Source organism: Rosa chinensis, chromosome 3 (genome assembly GCF_002994745.2).
Source record: "Rosa chinensis cultivar Old Blush chromosome 3, RchiOBHm-V2, whole genome shotgun sequence".
Lineage (NCBI taxonomy): Eukaryota > Viridiplantae > Streptophyta > Magnoliopsida > Rosales > Rosaceae > Rosa > Rosa chinensis.
Genome location: NC_037090.1, coordinates 5,788,616 through 5,809,761, shown reverse-complemented (window position 1 = coordinate 5,809,761; position 21,146 = coordinate 5,788,616). Strand labels below are relative to the sequence as shown.

At 38.8% G+C, this 21,146-nt stretch overlaps 2 protein-coding genes and 1 long non-coding RNA gene across 3 annotated transcripts; 2 read left to right on the top strand and 1 right to left on the bottom strand.

The window, feature by feature from the left end:
* The first annotated feature begins 266 nt into the window (after window positions 1-266).
* On the top strand, window positions 267-1,890 carry LOC112193994 (F-box/kelch-repeat protein At3g06240). The gene is made up of 2 exons (XM_040517265.1): window positions 267-615; window positions 1,009-1,890. The coding sequence occupies exons 1-2, from the start codon at window positions 515-517 to the stop codon at window positions 1,739-1,741; spliced, it is 834 nt and encodes a 277-aa protein (XP_040373199.1). The 5' UTR covers window positions 267-514; the 3' UTR covers window positions 1,742-1,890.
* Window positions 1,891-4,603: 2,713 nt separating this feature from the next.
* Window positions 4,604-5,860, bottom strand: LOC112193993 (F-box/kelch-repeat protein At3g06240). The gene has a single exon (XM_024334259.1). It carries the CDS (start codon window positions 5,858-5,860, stop codon window positions 4,604-4,606), a length of 1,257 nt encoding a protein of 418 aa, XP_024190027.1.
* A 1,664-nt stretch (window positions 5,861-7,524) lies between these two features.
* LOC112195343 lies at window positions 7,525-9,142 on the top strand. The gene is made up of 3 exons (XR_005808534.1): window positions 7,525-7,792; window positions 7,900-8,743; window positions 8,874-9,142. It is a non-coding gene; the product is annotated as an uncharacterized LOC112195343 (long non-coding RNA).
* The last annotated feature ends 12,004 nt before the right edge of the window (window positions 9,143-21,146 follow it).

Genomic DNA, 21,146 nt, shown 5'->3' with positions numbered 1-21,146 from the left:
CGGCAAAGTTTTCGATCGCCCTGCATTAAAAATGAGGGGATCCAATTGAACCAAGTAAAGAGAGGAAGAAGTGCGGATGAGCCTCGCTTGACTGGGTTTCGAACCCCTTAAAAAAAAATATATATATATTAATAATAATAAAAAATAAAAAAAGAGTAAAAAGTAAGAGGAAGGAGTGTGTTACGGAGTTTTTCTTTCCCAGCCTCAACTCGCAAAGGGTCCTTGTTCCTCATTTTTCGGATTATCTCCCGACTTTACAACCAATGTCCTCAGATTGTGCTGAAATTTAACCTCAAGAGAAAATAATCACCATTTTTTTGCAAATTCTTCGTCAAGAAACACCCAGTTTGTCAAAGAAAAAGCAACCTCATGATATGGAGATTGGTAATGTGCTATCAACATGACATGTAAGAGTTCAAGAGTCATCATATGAAGTGGAAACCATATCGGCCGGCGAAGACAACAAAAGCTTGAATCAAGAGAACAAGTAGATAGAGGCCAGAAAAAGAGGCAAATGGGGAAGCTTTGCAAATTGTCAGAAGAGATGGTCGGGCAATTCCTTTCAAGATTGCCTCCTAAAGCATTGATGCGCTTCAAATGTATTCATAAGTCGTGGTACAATCTAATAACTTCTCCTAGCTTTATAGCCAAGAACCTTTCTAATTCCAAGAACAACAAGTTTGCGTCCACCACTAGAATCCTTTTCAAGCGTACTGTCCTCAAGGACATTAAGGATAAGAATGAAATATTTTATGTCCTTAGGGACAACAACAATGATAGGAGATACATTTTCCTTTCTTTACTTGATCTTTGCAACGATAATGATGGTGATGACCAAAACCTTCATTCTGTTGTCGACGACCTTATTGTTCCACTTCCTTTTAGTATATGTCCCTTTAGTTTACAAATTGCAGGTCACTGTGATGGTCTTATTTGTCTTGTTAATATTGTTAATGAGGAGGTTGCTTTGTGCAATCCAGCGATAAAGGAATTCAAATTTCTTCCTAGGTCTTCCCTTCTTCTTCCTCGCAGACATCCAGAAGATGATGACGGCATAGAATCGGATGTAAATGCTGTCGGATTTGGCTATGATTCTAAAACTCAAGATTACAAGATTGTTAGAGTTATAACATATATTACAGGGATTGCTTATACACTTCCTTCTAAAGCAGAGGTGTACACATTGAGTTCTCATTCTTGGAGAGAGATCAAAATTGATAAAGAATGTCATGTCTTTTGGACTCCTTCATTTGAGATACACTTCAGGGGAATTTATTATTGGAGTGCACTGACTTATCCTACTCCAGGAGCGGATAAGGAAGCCATCTTTGCATTTGATATGAGTGAAGAGACATTTGAAGAGATACCGATTCCAGATGGTATTTGTGCCAGAGACGGTATTATTAAGTTCCTTGCTGTGTGGAAAGAATCTGTTGCTCTTATTTCTTGCATAGGAGATGGTCCTAAATCCTTCGATATATGGGTAATGGATGACTCTAGTGGGATTAAAGGTTCATGGACAAAACACTTGGTCATTGGACCTATAGAATGCGAGATTCCATTGGTATTTTGGAAGAGTGATGAGCTTCTTTTGGTTATCTCTGATGGACGTGTGGTCTCCTATCACCTTGGTAACAAAACTATCAAGTATCTTCCGATTCATGGCGTGGAAGATCCCCAATACATCCATGCTGTTGTTTGCGTAAATAGTATGATTTCAGTTAAGAAGACCAAAGGTTGAGGCATGCATAGATATAGAAGTACCCCAACGAATAGGTCCATTTAAATTGATTGGACCTATCCTTTTGCGATGATAAAAACGGGTCTAATTAATCTCATATATTTTTGTTGTATAATTAATCAACTTTGAATAAGAAAAAAAAAAAAAGATTGGAGACATGTCATAAATTAATCTAGTTGAGCTAAGTTACCAACCACATGTCAGTAACGTCATAACATAATAGTTGAGATCAGTCGGATCACTCTAACATCACTTGGAATGATATCAATATAAACCTACTATACAATGAAAGAGCAGTTCTATGCCCCGTTTAAAATTGCTTCGCTTTTAGAAAAATAAATTTTTATCTAAAATTTTAGATTATATTGTGTTTGGTAAATAAATAAAAAATAGCTTTAATTAAAAATTATCAGTCACAGACAGCAGATTTTAGAAGCAACTCAAAGATTACTTTTAGAAGCTGTTTTATGTACTGACAACACTTTTAAAAGTATTATTTAACAAACATGAAATTGTTTTAATTTAGGGAAAATGGTCCGTACGGTACCCCGTCTTTGGCTCCTTATAACTTTTGGTACCTGACAAAAAAAATATATCAATACGGTACCTGAAGTTCTTTGCCCGACCGAGGATTGGTACATATGGCCGTTAGCTCCGTTACTTAGTCTGTCTGCTGGCAATTTTTTAAGGGTATTTTCGTCATTTCATGCCTTAATTTTTTGCTTTTTTTTTTTAAGCATATCTCTCTCTCTCTCTCTCTCTCTCTCTCTCTCTCTCTCTCTGTTCCTATCGCCTTCAACCCCAGAAAGCCCCAAGGTTGAACTACAAGAACAAGAAGAAGAAGAGTCTATGGACAAGAAGCCCTAAAACAATGACGATCCGATGGTGGAAGACGCCTCCTCCGTTAGCCATCTGCTGTGTTTTGTATTGGGCTCAAGCAACCCAGGTCCCTTTTTTTTTTTTTTTTTTTTTTTTTAGAAGAAACCCAGGTCTGAACGGCCGGTGGTGGAGGGTAACCACCTAAAGAAACGGCGATGGTGGACGCGTGGAGGCAGATTTCTCCGAGTTTTACTCACCAAACGTCATTGTGCCTAGAGTGATTTCGCTAATTTCAAGGTCCGAGTTGCCGAGCTTCATGTACTGCAACGCCGTCTTCTGGTCCTGATTGGCAGTGATGGTGGTTGGTCTGAGAGAACTCTTCCACCTCCGAAGGCTTCTTGCGATGGTTCTGGTCTTTCGAGGCGAGTAAGGTGAGGTTAATGCGGCGGCGTGGTTGCAGAGGAAGGCGGTGGCTCACGAGGCCATGGCAATGGGTCAGCTTAATCCATTTGCTCTCGGCCCCTTATCGGAATTTGACCGTTAATGAAATCAAGGTTCTAGAGTGTGTGAGAGACTGTGTGACTCTAGTGCGGCCATTACAAGGAGCATAAATTCATTGCCTCTGTTTCTTTTGCATTGCCTCCAGATCCAAGGAGTATAGCTGCATTGTTAGCTAGAGATATTTTAGTCTTCCTTATGGCCCAGCTATCTGTTTTGTTTGCTAGCTATTCCAAATAGCTTATGTACTGAAAGTCTGAAACAAGGCCATTATTTAGGCATCCAAGAAATGAAGTTAATATGCCCTAATTCTGGGTTTCTTCTTTTGGCAATGGTCTGGAGAAGATGATGCGTTTGAATCAATGTAAGACACAGTAGAGCAATACCCAATGTTCGGTCGAATCAATTCGTTACCCGAATTTGAAAATTCATCAAGAACTCTAGAAATTCAACATTTTGGGAATTCTCACAAGATTAAACCATAAGATTCAAAACATACCTCAATGGATTCGTGATGCAAAGAGTAGTAAAAACCCAGAAGGATTCGCATCAATTTGGTTTGTAATTCCATGAAAAGAAGCTTGAAAATTACAAAAATGGAGGAGAACTGAGGAAAAAAAATTTGAGGAAAAAACAAAACAGAAAAAGAATAAAGGGTAAATTGGTCATTTTATGATCAAAATTGCCAGCTGGCAGACTAGGTAACGGAGCTAACGGCCATATGTACCAATCCTCGGTCGGGCAAAGAACTTCAGGTACCGTATTGATATATTTTTTTTGTCAGGTACCAAAAGTTATAAGGAGCCAAAAACGTAGCTGATTATTCTCATATCCTAAAAAAAAAATCCACAGTAATCTCAAACTAGCTCTTAGGTCACTTCCAAAGTTCCAGGAGTTTGTTGATGGTAAATAACAGTGAACAGTAGTACGAGACCAATATGAAAAGCAAGTTACAAAAAACAAATACAAAAGGTATTCACGAAAGCATTAATTTTTTTTTATCTGTTAAAGCAATCTAGGTTGGCTTCAAGTTGTTGGTCATTTTTTTTCCCATCCCTAGGGGGTTATGTAGTTTTTATTATTTGAAGCTCGAATTTTCTCGATCTGTCTAGCTTCAAAAACAAAAGACCAATGGGGTTTTTTTGCTAACAGCAGAAGTGAAGTGCAAAACAAGGAATACGCATATGCACAAGAACCATAGCGGTTCCAACTATTTCAACTTTCCAAGTGACTTACTTGCAAATTGATTTATTTTTTTTACTTTCTGAGAATGGCATATATTTTTTTCAACCATTTAAAATTCATATATCGAAAAGATAAGGTTTGAGATTTTGAGAAAACCAGTAGTGAAGAACACCATCATCGAAATAGGCTCAAACTCTAACTACAATAATAATTGTTCACATGCTGCAAAGAACAAACAATCCTTATATCAGAATCTTTCAAAAAAAATATAAATATGTAGAGGAAGCCGTCATTTTTTTTTTTTGGAGTTGAAAATGTCATCATTATGTAGTTCTGAAATCTTCCTTATTGCCTATTGGACTAGCTAGAGTTATTTATGCCCTCAAGTTTGTTGCTTGCATGGACCGAAACAATACTATTTACATAAACAACGGCTTGAATATATGGTGGATCTTCCACCCCATGAATAGGAAGATACTTGAACATTTGGGTGCTAAGGTTATAGGACACTAGACGTCCATCAGTGGCAGCCATAAGAAACTCGTTACTCTTCCAAAATATCAATGGAATCGAAATGCCTTCTAGAGGTCCGATGGTTAAGTATTTTATCCATGAACTCTTAAAGACACCGAAGTCATCGATTACCCATATGTCAAAAGATTGAGCTCCACTGTCTCCACCGTAAGCCAAAAGAGCAATGGACTCTTTCCACACTGCAAGACCTCTATTACATCGAACTATGTCATGACGGACACTCTCTGGAATATATATATCATGAAACAGCTCCTCATTCATATCAAATGAGAGGATGATTTCCTGCTCTGGTGGGCAGATTGATGCCCACCAAAAATAAAATCCCTTCAAGAACAACTTAAAAGAAGCAGCCCAGAAAACATGACTTTCAGTTTGATCCTTGATCTCTCGCCAAGAATTAGTGCCAATGGTATATACTTCTGCTTTCGAAGGAAGTGGTTTATGAACCCCAGTAATAAATGATACAATTCTAACAACCTTGTATTCTTGAGCTTTGGAATCGTAGCCGAATCCAACAGCATTTACATCAGACTCTATTTCATCGTAGTCATTTGGATGTCGAGGAGGGAGAAGAAGACAAGACTTCGGAAGAAGTTTGGATTCTTTGGTTGCTGGATTGCACAAGACTATGTCATCAAGAAATGAATTATTTAGACAAATGATCCCATCACAATGACCTGCAATCTCTAGACTAAATGGAAGTAGACCTAAAGGAAGCGGAACGGTGAAGTCGTCGACTACATAATTAAGATTAGGGTCATCACCATCGTTGTCGTTGCAAAGGTTACACAATGAGAGTAAAATTTTCTTTGTTTCTATGCTGTTGTCCCTGAGGACTTCCAAAATTTCATTCCTATCCTTAATGTTGCTGTCCTTGAGGACAGTATGCTTGGCAAGAATGCAAGTGGATGAACTGAACTTATTGTGCTTGGAAGTAGTAAGGTTCTTGGCTACGAAGTTAGGACTATTGATTACATTGTACCACAACTTACGGACGCATCTGAATCGAATCAGAGATTTAGGAGGCAATCGTGATAGGATTCGCACCACCATCTCTTCTGACAATTTGCTGAAATTTTCCATTGCTCCACTACCTCGATCTACTTATTCTCTTCTGTATTAAAGAGGAAGAATCTCTTTGGAAGGGGTTATATATATTTCGACGTAGGATTCTATTGAATAACATAGAATACGGTGGAACCCTGCATGAAGGAATAAATTATGGAGATTCTCACCTTGGTGAGAGTTCAGCTTTAGTTAGTTTGAGCATAATGGTGAAACTTACAGAATGCTTTGGGGTTTGCTTCCTGCCCTCGACACGCAAGAAGAACCAGTCATTATTCTCCTTTTGGGGCGGGGAGAGAAACGAGGTGACAACTACTATATACAGTACTACCCTCCTCTATTCTCTCCTTTGAAAAAATCAAACAATGAAGTAGTGGCTCCTTGTTTTGCCAACAAGCTATAGAGTGGCTAGCTTATTATTTCAATTACCTGTATATAATCCTTTTCTTTTTTCCGCTTAACAGTTCTTGGCCAGTATGTACGGTTTGAAATGCGACTTGAGATCTTCTTCATGTTGTATATTGACCTTCATTTATCAAAATGTGATTAGTATACATGCCAACTCTAAATAAAATATAGAGAAGCTGAGAAGTTGTTATAGATACTCTAAAAAGTTTCTTAATTTTAAAATAATAATAATTAGAGCTAATTTCATTTTACCTCTCTAACATTTACATGTTAAATCAATTGTGGTTATGCACTTTTAATTTCATCACATGTACCTCTTTGCTCTTCAATTTAATCAATCATGTTCAATAATTCATTTTTTTGTCAAGTATTTTGTAAACTAAAAATGTGGCTCTAATGGACTTTCTTGTATGATGACGATTCACTAATATGGCATACATAATTAAATCATATGTGACTACAACTTCAAAATACCTCACACAGTAGTTGGCAAAAAAGTCAAGAGTTATACAAGATTGATTGAAATTGGTAAGTACAGAGACATGCGTGATGAAATTAAAAATGCAAGGGCACAAATGATTTAGGGTGGTAAAATGAAATTTGCCGTAATAATTATCTGGGATTGACATGATAATTTTAAAATCAAAATGAATGACAAAATATGAAATTAAGGTTGTCAAACTGATGATTTTGAAATTTCATAAATACACTGTATTTCGTGCAAAGAATTAAGACGAGATAGACCCAATATCAATATCTACCTAAATTACAAAGATATGCAACTATCAAAATAAATTTGCAAGCGTTGGACTGCTCATAAAGGTGAGGTTCTTGAAACTGAACTCGGACGGCTCCTTTCTGCCTAACGTCCTGTTTGGGGGCACTGGAGGTGTGATCGGGAATGGTCGCCAAATGGGCGACCCAGCATATGCCAACTGAGGGATTATGCAGTCACCAAGTCTAATGCAGGTAATACTGTAAGAGATAATTATGTATACTGCCAACAAATTTTTGACTAACTTTACGGCTTTAAGCCCCACAGCTGTACTTTCTCATTCATAAATCTTTAGTCCCCATAGCCCAGCCTCTTTACTTTAATAAGAAGATCAAGTCATTAGCCCACTACCCGGTCAAAGTATTCAATACAATAATTACAATTAATTAAGGGGGGTGAAATTTGCACCCCCAAAATTGCAAACCACACCCCTTTTTATTATTTTAATAGTATTTTTTCTTACATCTCTTTTCACTTCCTAAAATGTCATTGAGTTTTTTTGGTCTCTATCTTCTCTTTCTCTCCACGACAGAACCCTTCTTATTTTTCTCTCTCCTCAAAACAACGACAAACTCTCTCTTCTCCAATCTCCATTGAAACTTTCTAAACCCGATCTCTCACCTAAACTCAAACTAAAGCTCGCCTCTCTCCCACTCTCTCTCTCTCTCTCTCTCTCTCTCTCCCCCCCCCCGGCACGGCAGCATGGCGCGCGGACGCCTTTTCTCTCTTTGACGGTGACGCCATGATTGATTGACAGTGCGACAGTGGTAAGTCTGGGTTTCTATTTTTCACTCTTCAATCGATTTATGGGTATATGGGTATTCAATCGATTTCTGTTTCTCTTACTTTTTGCTTCTGGGTATTCTATTTTCAGTAGCAAAGCATAGACGATTAGACGTCTTCAAGGCTCAAGTAGATTTCTAGGTTCGGTTTCAGTTTTCAACTTTTCGATTTCAGATTCTTCAAGCTTGGTAAGTTGCTAGTTGTCAAAAAAAAAAAAAAAAAAACCCCAATCATGCATTTCTCTGTTTGTAGCTCATTTTACTCAGGTATTGCTTCAAGATCAGGAAAAATTTGGTGCATTAGTTCGTCGGGTTAAGGAAATTGGATTTTGTTTTGATAATTCAACATCTGCAGTGGCACTAGGCCAATTGGGTACTAAAAATAGTAAGTCCATAATGAATCGAAGTCGCTGAGTTTATATGACGAAATGGGGTTGGTCTGAGGATGATGTTCACTCTGCCTTGAAGAAGTTCCCTCAGTGTATGTTCAAGTTGGAGAAGAAAATAATGCAAACAGTGGATTTTCTGGTGAACAAGATGGGATTGCCTTCAGGAATAGTTGTCAAATTCCCACAGGTTATGTCAGTCAATTGAGTATGTGGTATTCATGATTTGGTCTTTCTCTTTTCCTTGATTTTTAGTTTTGCTGGTTTTGGTACACCTTTTTACTTCCTGTTCTTTTGATTTTAATTTTTTTTTTCTGCACTACGTGCGTTGGTACTGAGAATAGTAAGTCGATATGGAATCGAAGTAGCCAAGTTTATATGATGAGATGGGGTTGGGGATGATGTTCAATCTGCCTTCAAGAATTTAAGTCGGAGAAGAAAATAATGCAAGAAATGGTTTTTTCTTGAACAAGATGGAATTGCCTTCAGAAATGATTGTCAAATACCCACAGGTTTTGGCATTTAGTTTGGAGAAGCGGATAGTCCCAAGGTGTTCAGTTGTCAAATTCACTCTTGAATCTGTTTTTCCAGTTTTAGATGGGAATTAAATTGTATGATTCATTGATTTGTATCTGTTTTGCTGATTAATCTGAAATCTGGGCTTTTATTGATTTTTGCAGAAGGTTAGGTCCCCATTTTTTAAATTTGAGGTTCCTGACCGGGTTCAGGTCCTTGTACTTGACCTGGGTTCGGAGCCTCTGGTTTTCAAATTCAATTTCGACGAATGGGGACGATGAGCCTTCACCGTCTTTGGGCATAAGGTTGTGGGCCGCCACCACCTCCACCACAAGGCATTCTTTGCCGGTGCTGTTGCTCACAGTCATGGATGGGTTTTGGTGAAGAAGAAGAAGAAAAAGAAGAAGGAAACAGAGAAAATGAAAGATGAAGCAGAGAAAATGAAAGATGAAGCAGAGAACAGAGGAATAGAAAAAACAGAGGAAGCAAACAATGAATGAAACAGAGCAGAGAGCTAGCTAGAGAGAGAGAGAGAGAGAGGCGTATAGGGAACACAATGTGACAAATTCGGAGGCTTAAGAAAGCCAGAAAACCACCATGCGAATCAGAAGAGCGTGCAACTCAGAGATAGAGAGATAAATAAAAAGTTAGAGAGAGTGAGAGCTCTGTTTCAGAGAGAGTACAGAGGAGGAGCTCACTCTTTCTGAGTTGGTAGAAGGAAAAGACAGTCAACAGTCCCACGCTTTAGTTCAACGTGTGATGTCCACGGACCAAAAAAGACCAAAAAAAAAAAACAAAGAGGGATCTTACTCAAGGGCATTTTAGGAAGTGAAAAGAGATGTGAGAAAAAATACTATTAAAATAATAGAAAGGGGTGTGGTTTGCAATTATGGGGGTGCAAATTTCACCCCCCTTAATTAAATTCAAGGGGAGTGAAATTTACACACTCAAAATTACAAACCACACTCCTTTTATTTTTTTAATAATATTTCATGTTACCTCTTTTTGCACTTCTTAAAACACTCTCAGTCAGATTTTCTTTTTCTTTTTCTTTTTCTTTTTCTTTTTGGGTCTCTCTCTCTCTCTCTCTTCCAGATCACGACCAAAACTCTCACTTCTCTGTCTTTCTTCTCCAAACAACTACAGATTCTCTTCTCCATTGAAACTTTACCAATCTCGACCCTTCGTTTTTCCAAACCAGGTCACAATCCCAACTTTTCTCTTCACTATCTCACTATGTCTACTCTAATTTCATGTTTAATTTTGCTTTTCTCTTTTGCAATTCCATCCTTGTTACTGTTCCTTATCTTCTAGCTCATATCAAATTGCACAAAACCTAGATTACATAACAAGACGCAAAACCGCAGGCATGGAGCTCAATTCAGATAGCATTATTCCCCAACATGGAAGGCCCACTTCAAAGTACTTATTGTGCACCAAGAGAGAAGGGTGCGCATTATGTCTCGGCTTATCATATTGAGTCTTACCAAACACCAAAGAAAGGTAAAACCAAGGAGCAGACTTTGATTCTGCACATTCTAGACTCCCACTATCTTGACGAAGAAATCAGTCTCCCACGGGCTTCCGCATCAATCTCTATTTAAAACATGAACTTTCAGATCCAACATAACCTCACCCATTGAATTAAAAGCAAAAACAACAAACAAATCCAACTCTCTCTACCAAACCCAGAAATGAAATCTCAAAAATTTCTCACTCTATCGACCAAAACCACCCCCAATCAAAACCCTGAAAAAATCCAAATCACCAAAACTCACAAAAAATTAACAAAATTGAACAAACCCCTAATACTGATTAGCCTCAATTCCATGCCCAAAACTAATCCACCCAACTCCGTCAAACAAAATCAGTAACAGCAGCAAGAAATGCCAAAAGAGGTGACATGAAATTTGGAGTAAGAGAGAGAGAAGAGAGTTTTGGTCGTGGTCGGGAAGAGAGAGAGAGAGAGAGAGAGAGAGGAAAAGACCCAAAAAGAAAAAGGAAAAAAATCTGACTAAGGATGTTTTAGGAAGTGCAAAAAGAGGTAACATGAAATATTATTAAAAAAAATAAAAGGGGGTGTGGTTTGCAATTTTTCACCCCCCCTCCCAATTCAAATGTTTGATTTATTGATTTAGAATTGTTTCTTTTTTCTAGATACGGTTGAAATTCTTTTTATATACCAACTTAAAAATTGAAATGTTATTAATATTCAAAATTTATATGTGATATTGAAAATACTAGATGGAACTATTTTGAGTAAAGATGCGTAAATTTACCAACTCACAACACAAAGACTTGCTAACGCAGTGTAAACCTCACCACTAAGGAAACATCACTGCGAGGCTGTTTTTGTAGCCCACACATATAAAACAATCCACTATGAAATCAGATTTTTTACAAGAAACCAGGGGCAGATCCAGATTTTTTTTTTCAGGTAAGGCAAGTCAATGGCAGGAGGGGAAGGGAGGAAAATTAGAGAGAAGTTGCAGATTTTGGGGGTAATTGTGAAGATTTTGCCTTGGTTTTGCCCTGTTTTTACCTTGATTTTGCCTAATTTTTGTAATTTTCACATCCCTTGCCTACACCAAATCAATGTAAAATCAAAAATCCAGTCTAGGCAACTGCCCAAGCTGGGCTCTATGTGGATCCGCCCTTGCAAGAAACAAGTTATGGTATTTAACACAACCACATTACCAGCAAATCAGTTGACTTGTTTACACCTTGCACAACTTATTCTACACAAGAACAAACTGATGTATAGCAGTAAAGCAATCTGCACTATCTCAACATTCTTTCCCTCTGATCTCATGTAGTTCATCAAAGAAAACACACACAATAATAAATCATGTAGAGTTTCGATGAAAATGTTTTGTGTAGAATATGCAACACACGCAACACCCTTTTTAACTCCGAAACTCTACATCCAAAAATGCAGTTTCAAAATCTCCGAATAAGGTAAATATGAAAAGGTTTAAAAACTGTTTTGAATATGCAATCAAATCTTTATAAGATATGTATTTTGAAAGCATTGTAAATCAATTTAGAATCATGCAAAATGATATGTATTAAAAGAATACCATCTTATCAAAATCAGTGAGCATGATTTCCTTGATTTCCTCTTGGATGATCCGATTCTACAATCTTCCTTTATAGCCTTGAACCACCGGAAGGGCAAGAGAAATATTCTCCTAATCCTTTGTATCTTCTGATTTCCTTGTGGCTTTGGGAAAGTCATGTGTTGAATAGGGATAGTCCAATGTACTTACAATCTCCCCCTTTGGGCATTCCCATTCAACACATGATTTTTTCAAGTTTGAAACCCTGCATGTTAGAAAACGACAGATAGTAAAGATGTGCTTCTTGGATCAGGAATCAGTTTCCATCCTTTTCCAGATCCAAGTTGCCAAAAATAAATTTCACATATTATAGTAATAATAAGCATCCCAATTAGTTTGTGCTTATGCACTTACAATCCCAAAAGTAAAAAAAAAAAAAAAATTGTCCAAGAGATATTAAAATGCAGACAACATAAATTGCAAAATAATAAAAAGAAATCTTGCTTTACTTCTCCCCCTTTGAATGGAAAGGCCCGACGAACTCCTCTAGAAGCTTGGTGACATTGTCCTGAAACTCCTCGCTATCCATTGAACCCGAGCTCTCCTCAGGTGCGACTGCCTTCTGGACTACGGTGGATGGACCGGGAGCGTCAAACCCGGGAGGGTGGCGCTGCATGTTCCGGATCTCCTTGGTGAGGTTGGTCAGGGCATGATGAGTACGAACCAGAAGAGAGTGCATGTCGTCCATGTCGGTAGTGAGACATGCAATCCTCCAGTCAGCCACCAGGATGGTGTCGCGAAGGCTATCCAGAGAAACAGGAGGAAGAGGAACAGCAGAAGGTGCACCAGAAGGAGAAGGGCGAAGAAGAGGACTCCGGCTGCGTTCACGGTGCATGCCGGAATGAAGGATGCTGGCTCTGGTAGCAGCCTGACGGCCCTCCTCTGGAGGAAGAAGACGCCGATGTCCACCAAGTCGAGAAGTGATCTTTGTGCGAACCATGGTGAGAAAAACAGTTTTGAACGAACCTACACATTGAGACAAACAAGAGTAAAATCCGAGAGAGACAAGAGAGGCTATATATATGGAACCAGTAGGGTTAGAGAAAACTGTGACAATTTAGTTCTCCGAGATACACGCATGCAAATTACTTCTCCCCCTCAACTTAGGCTTAATCAATAAGGAAATTAAGTGCAACCAGATGGCAATCAAGTGAGAACTAGAAGAGACGACCATAATCACAAAACCAGCAATTTTATCACATAATCTTTTCTTGTGCTAAGTATTAAGGCAATGAATGCAATTGTCATATTGAACAGAGAAAATATAGCATAGTGGAAACACAAAGAGCACTAATCAATGAATGAAAGGAAAATATTTCCATGTATCAACCACGATGTATTCCATCAACAAATAGAGTTTGTACTCATTATTAGACATGACTAAGTAAACCGGTGAAGAATGTAAGCATGAGCAGTACATGGAGCTTAGAGACATGTTCAGTGAAAGAGAGAAGAAGTGAAGAGGAAAACTTCACACATAGACTGAGCTCAGGAGATCTCCTAGAAGGAGTGGGAAACATTGTTCCCAGATACTTATTTGATTTGAGTCATAGACTTCTTTATTGTGTAAACAAGAACTCATGTAACAAGACCCGTCTTAGTAACTCCCAGACCAGACGATCTTAGGGTACTAAGCATAACAAGGATGTTCCAAGAAGAGAGTCTCGAGTTGTTGTTTGAATTTTCACAATTTACGTACACATTTCACCTACCAAATCATTTCTTGCAAACCTTGGAAAGTTCACCACAACCAAGGCCTGATTACTTTGAGTGATAGGATACATATATCCATTCTCATTTCTTACAAATCCTTGAAAGTTCACCACAACAAGGACCTGATTACTTTGAGAAGAGGAAATTAGCCATCTGAGCATATTAAGCATTTTGTCTACTTCACCTATTCTCCCATGACAAGGAACACTAAACATGCCACCACATAAAGCTATAAGTGAAGTACAGAGTAAAGTGACGTGATTCAATGACTAATCATGAGTACATAATCATTTGTCCAGAATAAGGCATGGCCATAAAATGTACATAGCCGAAAATATATGCATTTCACTAGTGACAGTGGTCAGAGTATACTACGATCACAATTTTCTCATTCAATAGTGGACAAATGTCTTTGTGCCTTATTGCTTAGAACATATCCCTAGAGCATTTCTCAACATCTCAAATCTAGTAGTGTCAAGTGGTTTAGTGAACAAGTCAGCAAGTTGACTATTTGTGGGCGCAAAACTGAGTTCAAGTATATTCTGTTCAACCAGTTCTCGAATAAAGTGATATCTAAGATCAATGTGCTTTGTTCTAGAGTGTTGTACATGATTTTTTGTAATGTTGATAGCACTTGTGTTATCACAGAAGATGGACAACTTACCTTGTGAGATGCCATAGTCATGAAGCATTTGCTTCATCCAAAGCATTTGCGTGCAGCAACTCCCAGCTGCAACATACTCAGCTTTGGCAGTAGATAGAGAGATGCAGTTTTGTTTCTTGCTATGCCAAGCAACCAGATTGTTTCCAATGAAAAAGCATCCCCCAGATGTGCTTTTTCTGTCCTTCAGATTTCCTCCCCAATCAGCATCAGAGTATCCTGCAATCTCTACATTAGTGTCGAAGGTATAGAAAAGACCACAATGAATTGTACCGGCAACATATCGGATGATCCTGTTTACAGCTTCTAAGTGAGACTCTTTGGGTTGAGCTTGAAATCGAGCACACACTCCCACACTGTAGGAGATATCAGGACGACTGGCAGTGAGGTATAACAAACTTCCAATCATGCTTCTATAGATAGAGGAATCAACTGAGTTCCCTTCCTTATCTTCACTCAACTTTTTGGTGGTGCTCATGGGATTGTTGACTATTTTCTTGGATTGAAGACCAAACTTCTTGACTAGGTTTTCCGCATATTTGGTTTGAGAAATAAACAAACCTGTGTTAAGCTGTTTGACTTGTAATCCAAGGAAAAATGTTAGCTCACCACACATACTCATTTCAAATTCACTTTCCATGATTAATTGAAATTCTCTGACAAGATTCCTAGATGTGGAACCAAAAACAATGTCATCAACATACACTTGAGCAATAATAACATCATTGTTTTCATGTTTCACAAATAAAGTCTTATCAATGGAACCCCTGGAATACCCCTTTTACACAAGATAATTTGAAAGCCTTTCATACCAAGCACGAGGAGCCTGTTTCAGTCCATACAAAGCCTTCTTCAGTCTGTACACATGGTCCAAGTGATGTGGATCTTGAAAACCTTGAGGTTGTTCCACATAAAATTCCTCGTGTAACACGCCATTGAGAAATGCAGTTTTGACATCCATTTGATATAGTTTGAATCTAAGATGACATGACACAGACAAAAGTAATCTCACAGACTCTAATCGTGCAACAGGAGCAAAAGCTTCATCAAAATCAAGTCCCTCGACTTGTGAGTATCCCTGAGCCACTAACCTAGCTTTATTTCTAATCACATTTCCTTTTTCATCACTTTTGTTTCGAAAGATCCATTTGGTTCCTATAATGTTGCAGTTACTAGGTCGTGGTACTAAGTACCACACATCATTCCTAGTAAATTGATTCAGCTCTTCCTGCATAGCACTAATCCAGTGATCATCTAACAAGGCTTCCTTAACATTTTTTGGTTCAATTAAGGACACGAAACCGAAATGGGATATCACATTCATACTTATCAGATTTTCAGTGATAAAGCATAACAGAGCATTTCCTTTACTTACCTCATCTTGATTTACCTGAGCTGCAGCTTACCTTCTTGTTATCAGTCCATCTGATAGATTACCAATGGTGTTCTGACTAGAGTGATCTTTTTGTACCTGCTTGTAGCCTCTTCTCAGTGTGGGGGCAGGTTCAAAGATGCCATTAGTTGTATCCTCTTCCTCAGCTTGAATATCATTGCTTGTTGTTGTTGTGATTGAAGAGGATGATGTATCTGCACACGCTTATTCCTATTTCATACATTCATCATTAATAGAGACATTAATAGACTCCATAACAACACGAGTTCGTTTGTTATAGACTCTGTAGGCCCTACTATTCAAGGAATACCCCATAAATACACCATCATCACTTCTAGCATCAAACTTTCCGAGATGCTCTCTGTCTAGTAGAATGTAGTAGGGACTTCCGAAAACATGAAAGTGTCCTACATTTGGCTTCTTTCCTTTCCATATCTCATATGCTGTCTGATCAGTACCTGCTCTCAAGAACACTCGATTAATTGTATAGCATGCAGTACTTATAGCTTCAGCCCAAAAATTTGTACTTAATCCTGCTGCATGTAGCATAACACGAGCGATGTCCAGCAGAACCATATTTTTCCTTTCCACAATGTCGTTTTTCTATGGTGTAATTGGAGATGAGAACTCATGAGACACACCAAGCTCACAAAAATAGTTAGTAAAGGAAGTGTTTTAAAATTATGTGCCATTATCTGATCTTACCCTGACTATGCTAGTATCAAATGATTTCTTTTCAATTATCAATTTTTGACTCAGATTCTTAAATGATTCAAACGTTTCAGCCTTGTCTTTTAAGAAATTTACCCAAGTATATCGTGTGAAATCATCCACAACAACTAGTATATAGCTCTTACCTCCAATGCTCTCAGATTGAGCAGGTCCCAGCATATCCAAATGTAATAGTTCCAGTACCATTGTGGTCGTTGCTGAGTTTACCACCTTGTGAGGTGCCTTGGTTTGCTTTCTAATTTTACAATCACCACAAATCTTGTCTGTTTTACCATTTAGATTAGGTAGGCCCTTAACATATTTCTTGGAGGATAGCTTCAACAAATCTTGATAGTTCACGTGTCCCATTCTTCTGTGCCAATGCTCAAATGTTTCCTCTGTGGATCTTACAGATAAACAGGACTGCAGGTTGAAATTTTCATTAGCTTGAATATGGTAGCAGTTATCAAAAGATCTCTTACCTCCCATGATACTTTCTCATTTCTGATTCATCACCAAACACCTGTGTTTGTTGAACCAAACATCTTCAGAGTCATCAGCCAAATGACTGACACTGATTAGATTTGCAGTTAAGCCTTCAACATACAGCACATTTTTAAGATTTGGTATACCTAGAGTGTTTACTGTACCCCGATCTAGGATACTTGCTTTTCGTCCATCTCCAAAGGTGACTGAACCGGTCGTGCTTTCATCCTCAAATGAGGTAAACCAGGCTTGTCATGTGTCTGGAACAACCACTATCTACATACCAGAAATCTCGTTGCTTGTCAGCCAAGGCGGTTAAAGCTACCAGGCAAGTGGCCTCTATATGAGTAGTTTGCCAATCTGAACTGGCACTTGCCAAAGAAGATGGATCATCAGTTTCTTTAGTAAGGGCTAGAAGACACTTACTTGTAATTTTCTTGGTCCAGACAGGCTTTCCTCTTCTAGTTTGAAAGACTTTCTGAGAGAACAAATCAGTTAGTTTATTAAGGAGTTCCTTCTGTTCTCTAAGTTCACATTGTAAAGATTCAACAGTACATTTTTCTTGAGATACTTGAGAGATTAACAATCTCTCATTACACCTAGGTCTGATATGGCCTATCTTACCACAGTGATGACAAGTTGGAATAAAAGTTCTAGAGTTAGGATACTTGTTTTGACTAGTGGAAGATTCTTGGTCAACTTTGACCTGAGAAGTGTGTGCTGGCTGACCTTCCTTCATGCTTCTTAGTATTGAGACTTGATCATCATATGCAACTTCCTCCTTTTTGACTGGTGATCCAGATGCTCTTACAAACTTTGTACTTTTGGAATTCTCTCCTGTGTATCCTAGCCCAAAGGTGTCATGTGGTGCTCTTCCTACTCCAAGTAATTTGGTCATAGTGTTAGAGCTGACCTCAAATCTGGTGAATTTATCTTGAGTCGATTTCAGCTCATCTTGTAGGGACTCATTTTTAGCTAATAACTCCAGATTTAGAGCTTGTTGTCCCCTCATGTCCAGGTCCAGCATTTTGATTTTGTTGAGATATTCAGCCTTTTCAGCCTTCCAACTTGATGAGCCCTGATCACTTGACGAGATAGCCATCTCAGTTACAAAGTTGCTTCTTTCCTGTTCCCATGTGGATTGTGAAGTCTCCAATATGTGCTCCACTTTTTCTTTTTCTGTTCTTAGAAACTCAACATCGTTTTCCAAGCTTAAGTTTCTTAGTAATGTGGCCTTTGAAGCTTTGTAGAGTTGTTTGTAGCGGATATTTGTTTCATCATCAGAAAATGCTTCGTTACTGTCAGAATCAGGTAGAAGTGACGATACAAGAGCCAAATTGTCCACTTCTTGAGACTCATCATCACTCGAAGTTGAAAGAAGAGACTTGTTGTTGTTGTTGTTTCCATGCTTCCTATTTCCACAGTCAGTAGAGATATGGCCATAGCCACCACACTCATAGCATTTAGGATTTCCAGAGTGAGTTCCCTTAAAGCTTCATTTTCCACTCTTGCCATTGTAGTCACTGCTGCTACTGTTTCTGCCATAGGTGTTTTTCCTATAAGCATCGGGATTTCTAGAGGAGTTCTTGCTTTTGAGAAATCTTTTGAATTCCTTTGTCAGTAGAGCAAGATCTAGTGTTTCTTCTTCCTCTTCTACTCCTTTTACTACCTTGAAGGCTACTCCTTTATTTTTCTTCTCCGGTTTTAACCTCATCTCATAAGTTTTGAGATTTCCAATGAGCTCATCGAGTAGATACTCATCGATATCAAATGAGTCCTCTATACTAGTGACTTTTGAATGAAATTTTTCTCGCAAGGCCCTGAGTATCTTTTTGACTATCTTATCTTCATCAAAAGGTGATCCCAGGCTATGACACTGACTGAAAATTTTAAGAATTCTACCATGAAAGTCATCCACGGTTTCATCATCTCCCATAGTCATGGTTTCGAACTCAAAGATAAATGCTTGTAATTTCTGTGCACTTACCTTTTTATTTACTTCGTATGTAGTCTGTAGAAGATCCCATGCCTGCTTGGTAGTATCATAATGGCTGATCCTCAGTTTTTCCCATTCAGATAGGGCTGTGAAAATGCTGTTCTTAGCCTTGAAGTCTGCTTGCAGATCACGAACTTCTTCCTCAGTCCAGTCCTTCCTTGGTTTGGGAGTGGCAGTGGAAGAGCTTTCTCCTTTTTCTTTCACCATAGGTACGGTCCAACTATTTTCTACAATATTCCACACATGTTCATCTTGAGCATAGAGATAAGATTTCATGTATATTTTCCACTGAGTATATTTTTCACATCCGCCATCGAACCATGGAGGACTATTTACAGATCCACCAGCAGCCCTATCACGTGAATGTTCCATCATTCCCGGATCATTAGAAAGTTCTAGAGCCCGCTCTGATGCCAATTGAAAATACTAGATGGAACTATTTTGAGTAAAGATGCGTAAATTTACCAACTCATAACACAAAGACTTGCTAACGCAGTGTAAACCTCACCACTGAGGAAACATCACTGCGAGGCTGTTTTTGTAGCCCACACATATAATACAATACACTATGAAATCAGAATTTTTACAAGAAACAAGTTGTGGTATTTAACACAACCACATTACAAGCAAATCAGCTGACTTGTTTACACCTTGCACAACTTATTCTACACAAGAACAAACTGATCTATAGCAGTAAAGCAATCTGCACTATCTCAACATTCTTTCCCTCTGATCTCATGTAGTTCATCAAAGAAAACACACACAATAATAAATCATGGAGAGTTTTTATGAAAATGTTTTGTGTAGAATATGCAACACACGCAACACCCTTTTTAACTCCGAAACTCTACATCCAAAAATGCAGTTTCAAAACCTTTTATAGAGGAGCAAGACTCCCCCTCAAACAAATCTTTTCTTAATCTCCGAATAAGGTAAATATGAAAAGGTTTAAAAACTGTTTTGAATATGCAATCAAATCTTTATAAGATATGTATTTTGAAAGCATTGTAAATCAATTTAGAATCATGCAAAATGATATGTATTAAAAGAATACCATCTTATCAAAATCATTGAGCACGATTTCCTTGATTTCCTCTTGGATGATCCGATTCTACAATCTTCCTTTATAGCCTTGAACCATCGGAAGCGCAAGGGAGATATTCTTCTAATCCTTTGTATCTTCTGATTTCCTTGTGGCTTTGGGAAAGTCATGTGTTGAATAGGGATAGTCCAATGTACTTATAGATATTTAACTATTAATTTTTTTTAGGGTTAAATACTTGTTACTACTCAAACTTTTCCCCGAAAAACAGTTTAGTCCCTCGCCTTTGAAATTAAACTGGATAGTCCTTATTCTCTCTAATTCTCGCACAACAAGTCCACGACAGACCCAAAATGACTATTATACCCTCACTTCCTCTTTTTATTATTTTTCTCTATTTTTTTTTAAATTTTTCTCTCCTTTTTTTCCTTTTTTATTTTCTCTCTCTCTCTCTCTCTCTCTCTCTCTCTCTCTCTCTCTCTCTCTCTCTCTCTCTCTCTCTCAAGTTCGTATCGAACTGGGTTCATCTTCATCCACATCCCAGAGAACTGCGTCTCCTGCGTTTTCATGTACCTGACTCCGCCAGAGATTTACAACCTGTCTAGGTTCAACCGGGCGTTCCTCAGCGCGGTGTCATCGGATGCGGTTTGGGAATCGAAGCTGCCCCCTAATTACCATGATCTGCTTAATTTGCTGCCTCCCGAGAGGTACCAGAACCTGTCAAAGAAGGACATCTTTGTTCCTGCCTCTAACGTGTCAGTCCGTTCTCGCTTATGATCATCTCGGAGCGAAGGTAGAGAAGATCGGACTGCTGTATGTAGCTCCATCGTTGGTGGAACCCACCACCGCCGGTATTAATTGCTTGATCTGGGGGAGGAGACGATGATTCTTTGCTCCAGCCTCGTTTTGTCGTGGCTTAAAAGGAGGCTGTCTTTTCTCGGACGTTCTTGGCTTCCGGCGGCGGCCACTGGTTCGATTTTTTTTCTGGAACCAGATCCAGCTGTCGAGGGACCTCCGGAATGACGACGTATTGTCGTGAGAGGAGGAGCCGGGTCACTACTCAAGGCGGAGGAGTGGCGCCCCGAGACGCTGCGGATTCCTGGGTCGATTTCGATGTTGATGACGACGTCGTGCAGGATTTTGGCGGGGAGTCTGGGGCTGGCTGTTCTGGTAGTGCAGGATTCTGGAGTCTTCGATTAGGAGGATGTCTTCCGGGTCGACCCGGTAGCGGCAGAGCGGGCAGGTCGAGTGGGCGTCGAGCCAAGTGTCGACGCACTCCACGTGGAAGGGGTGCTTGCATTTCGGGACGAGGCGGA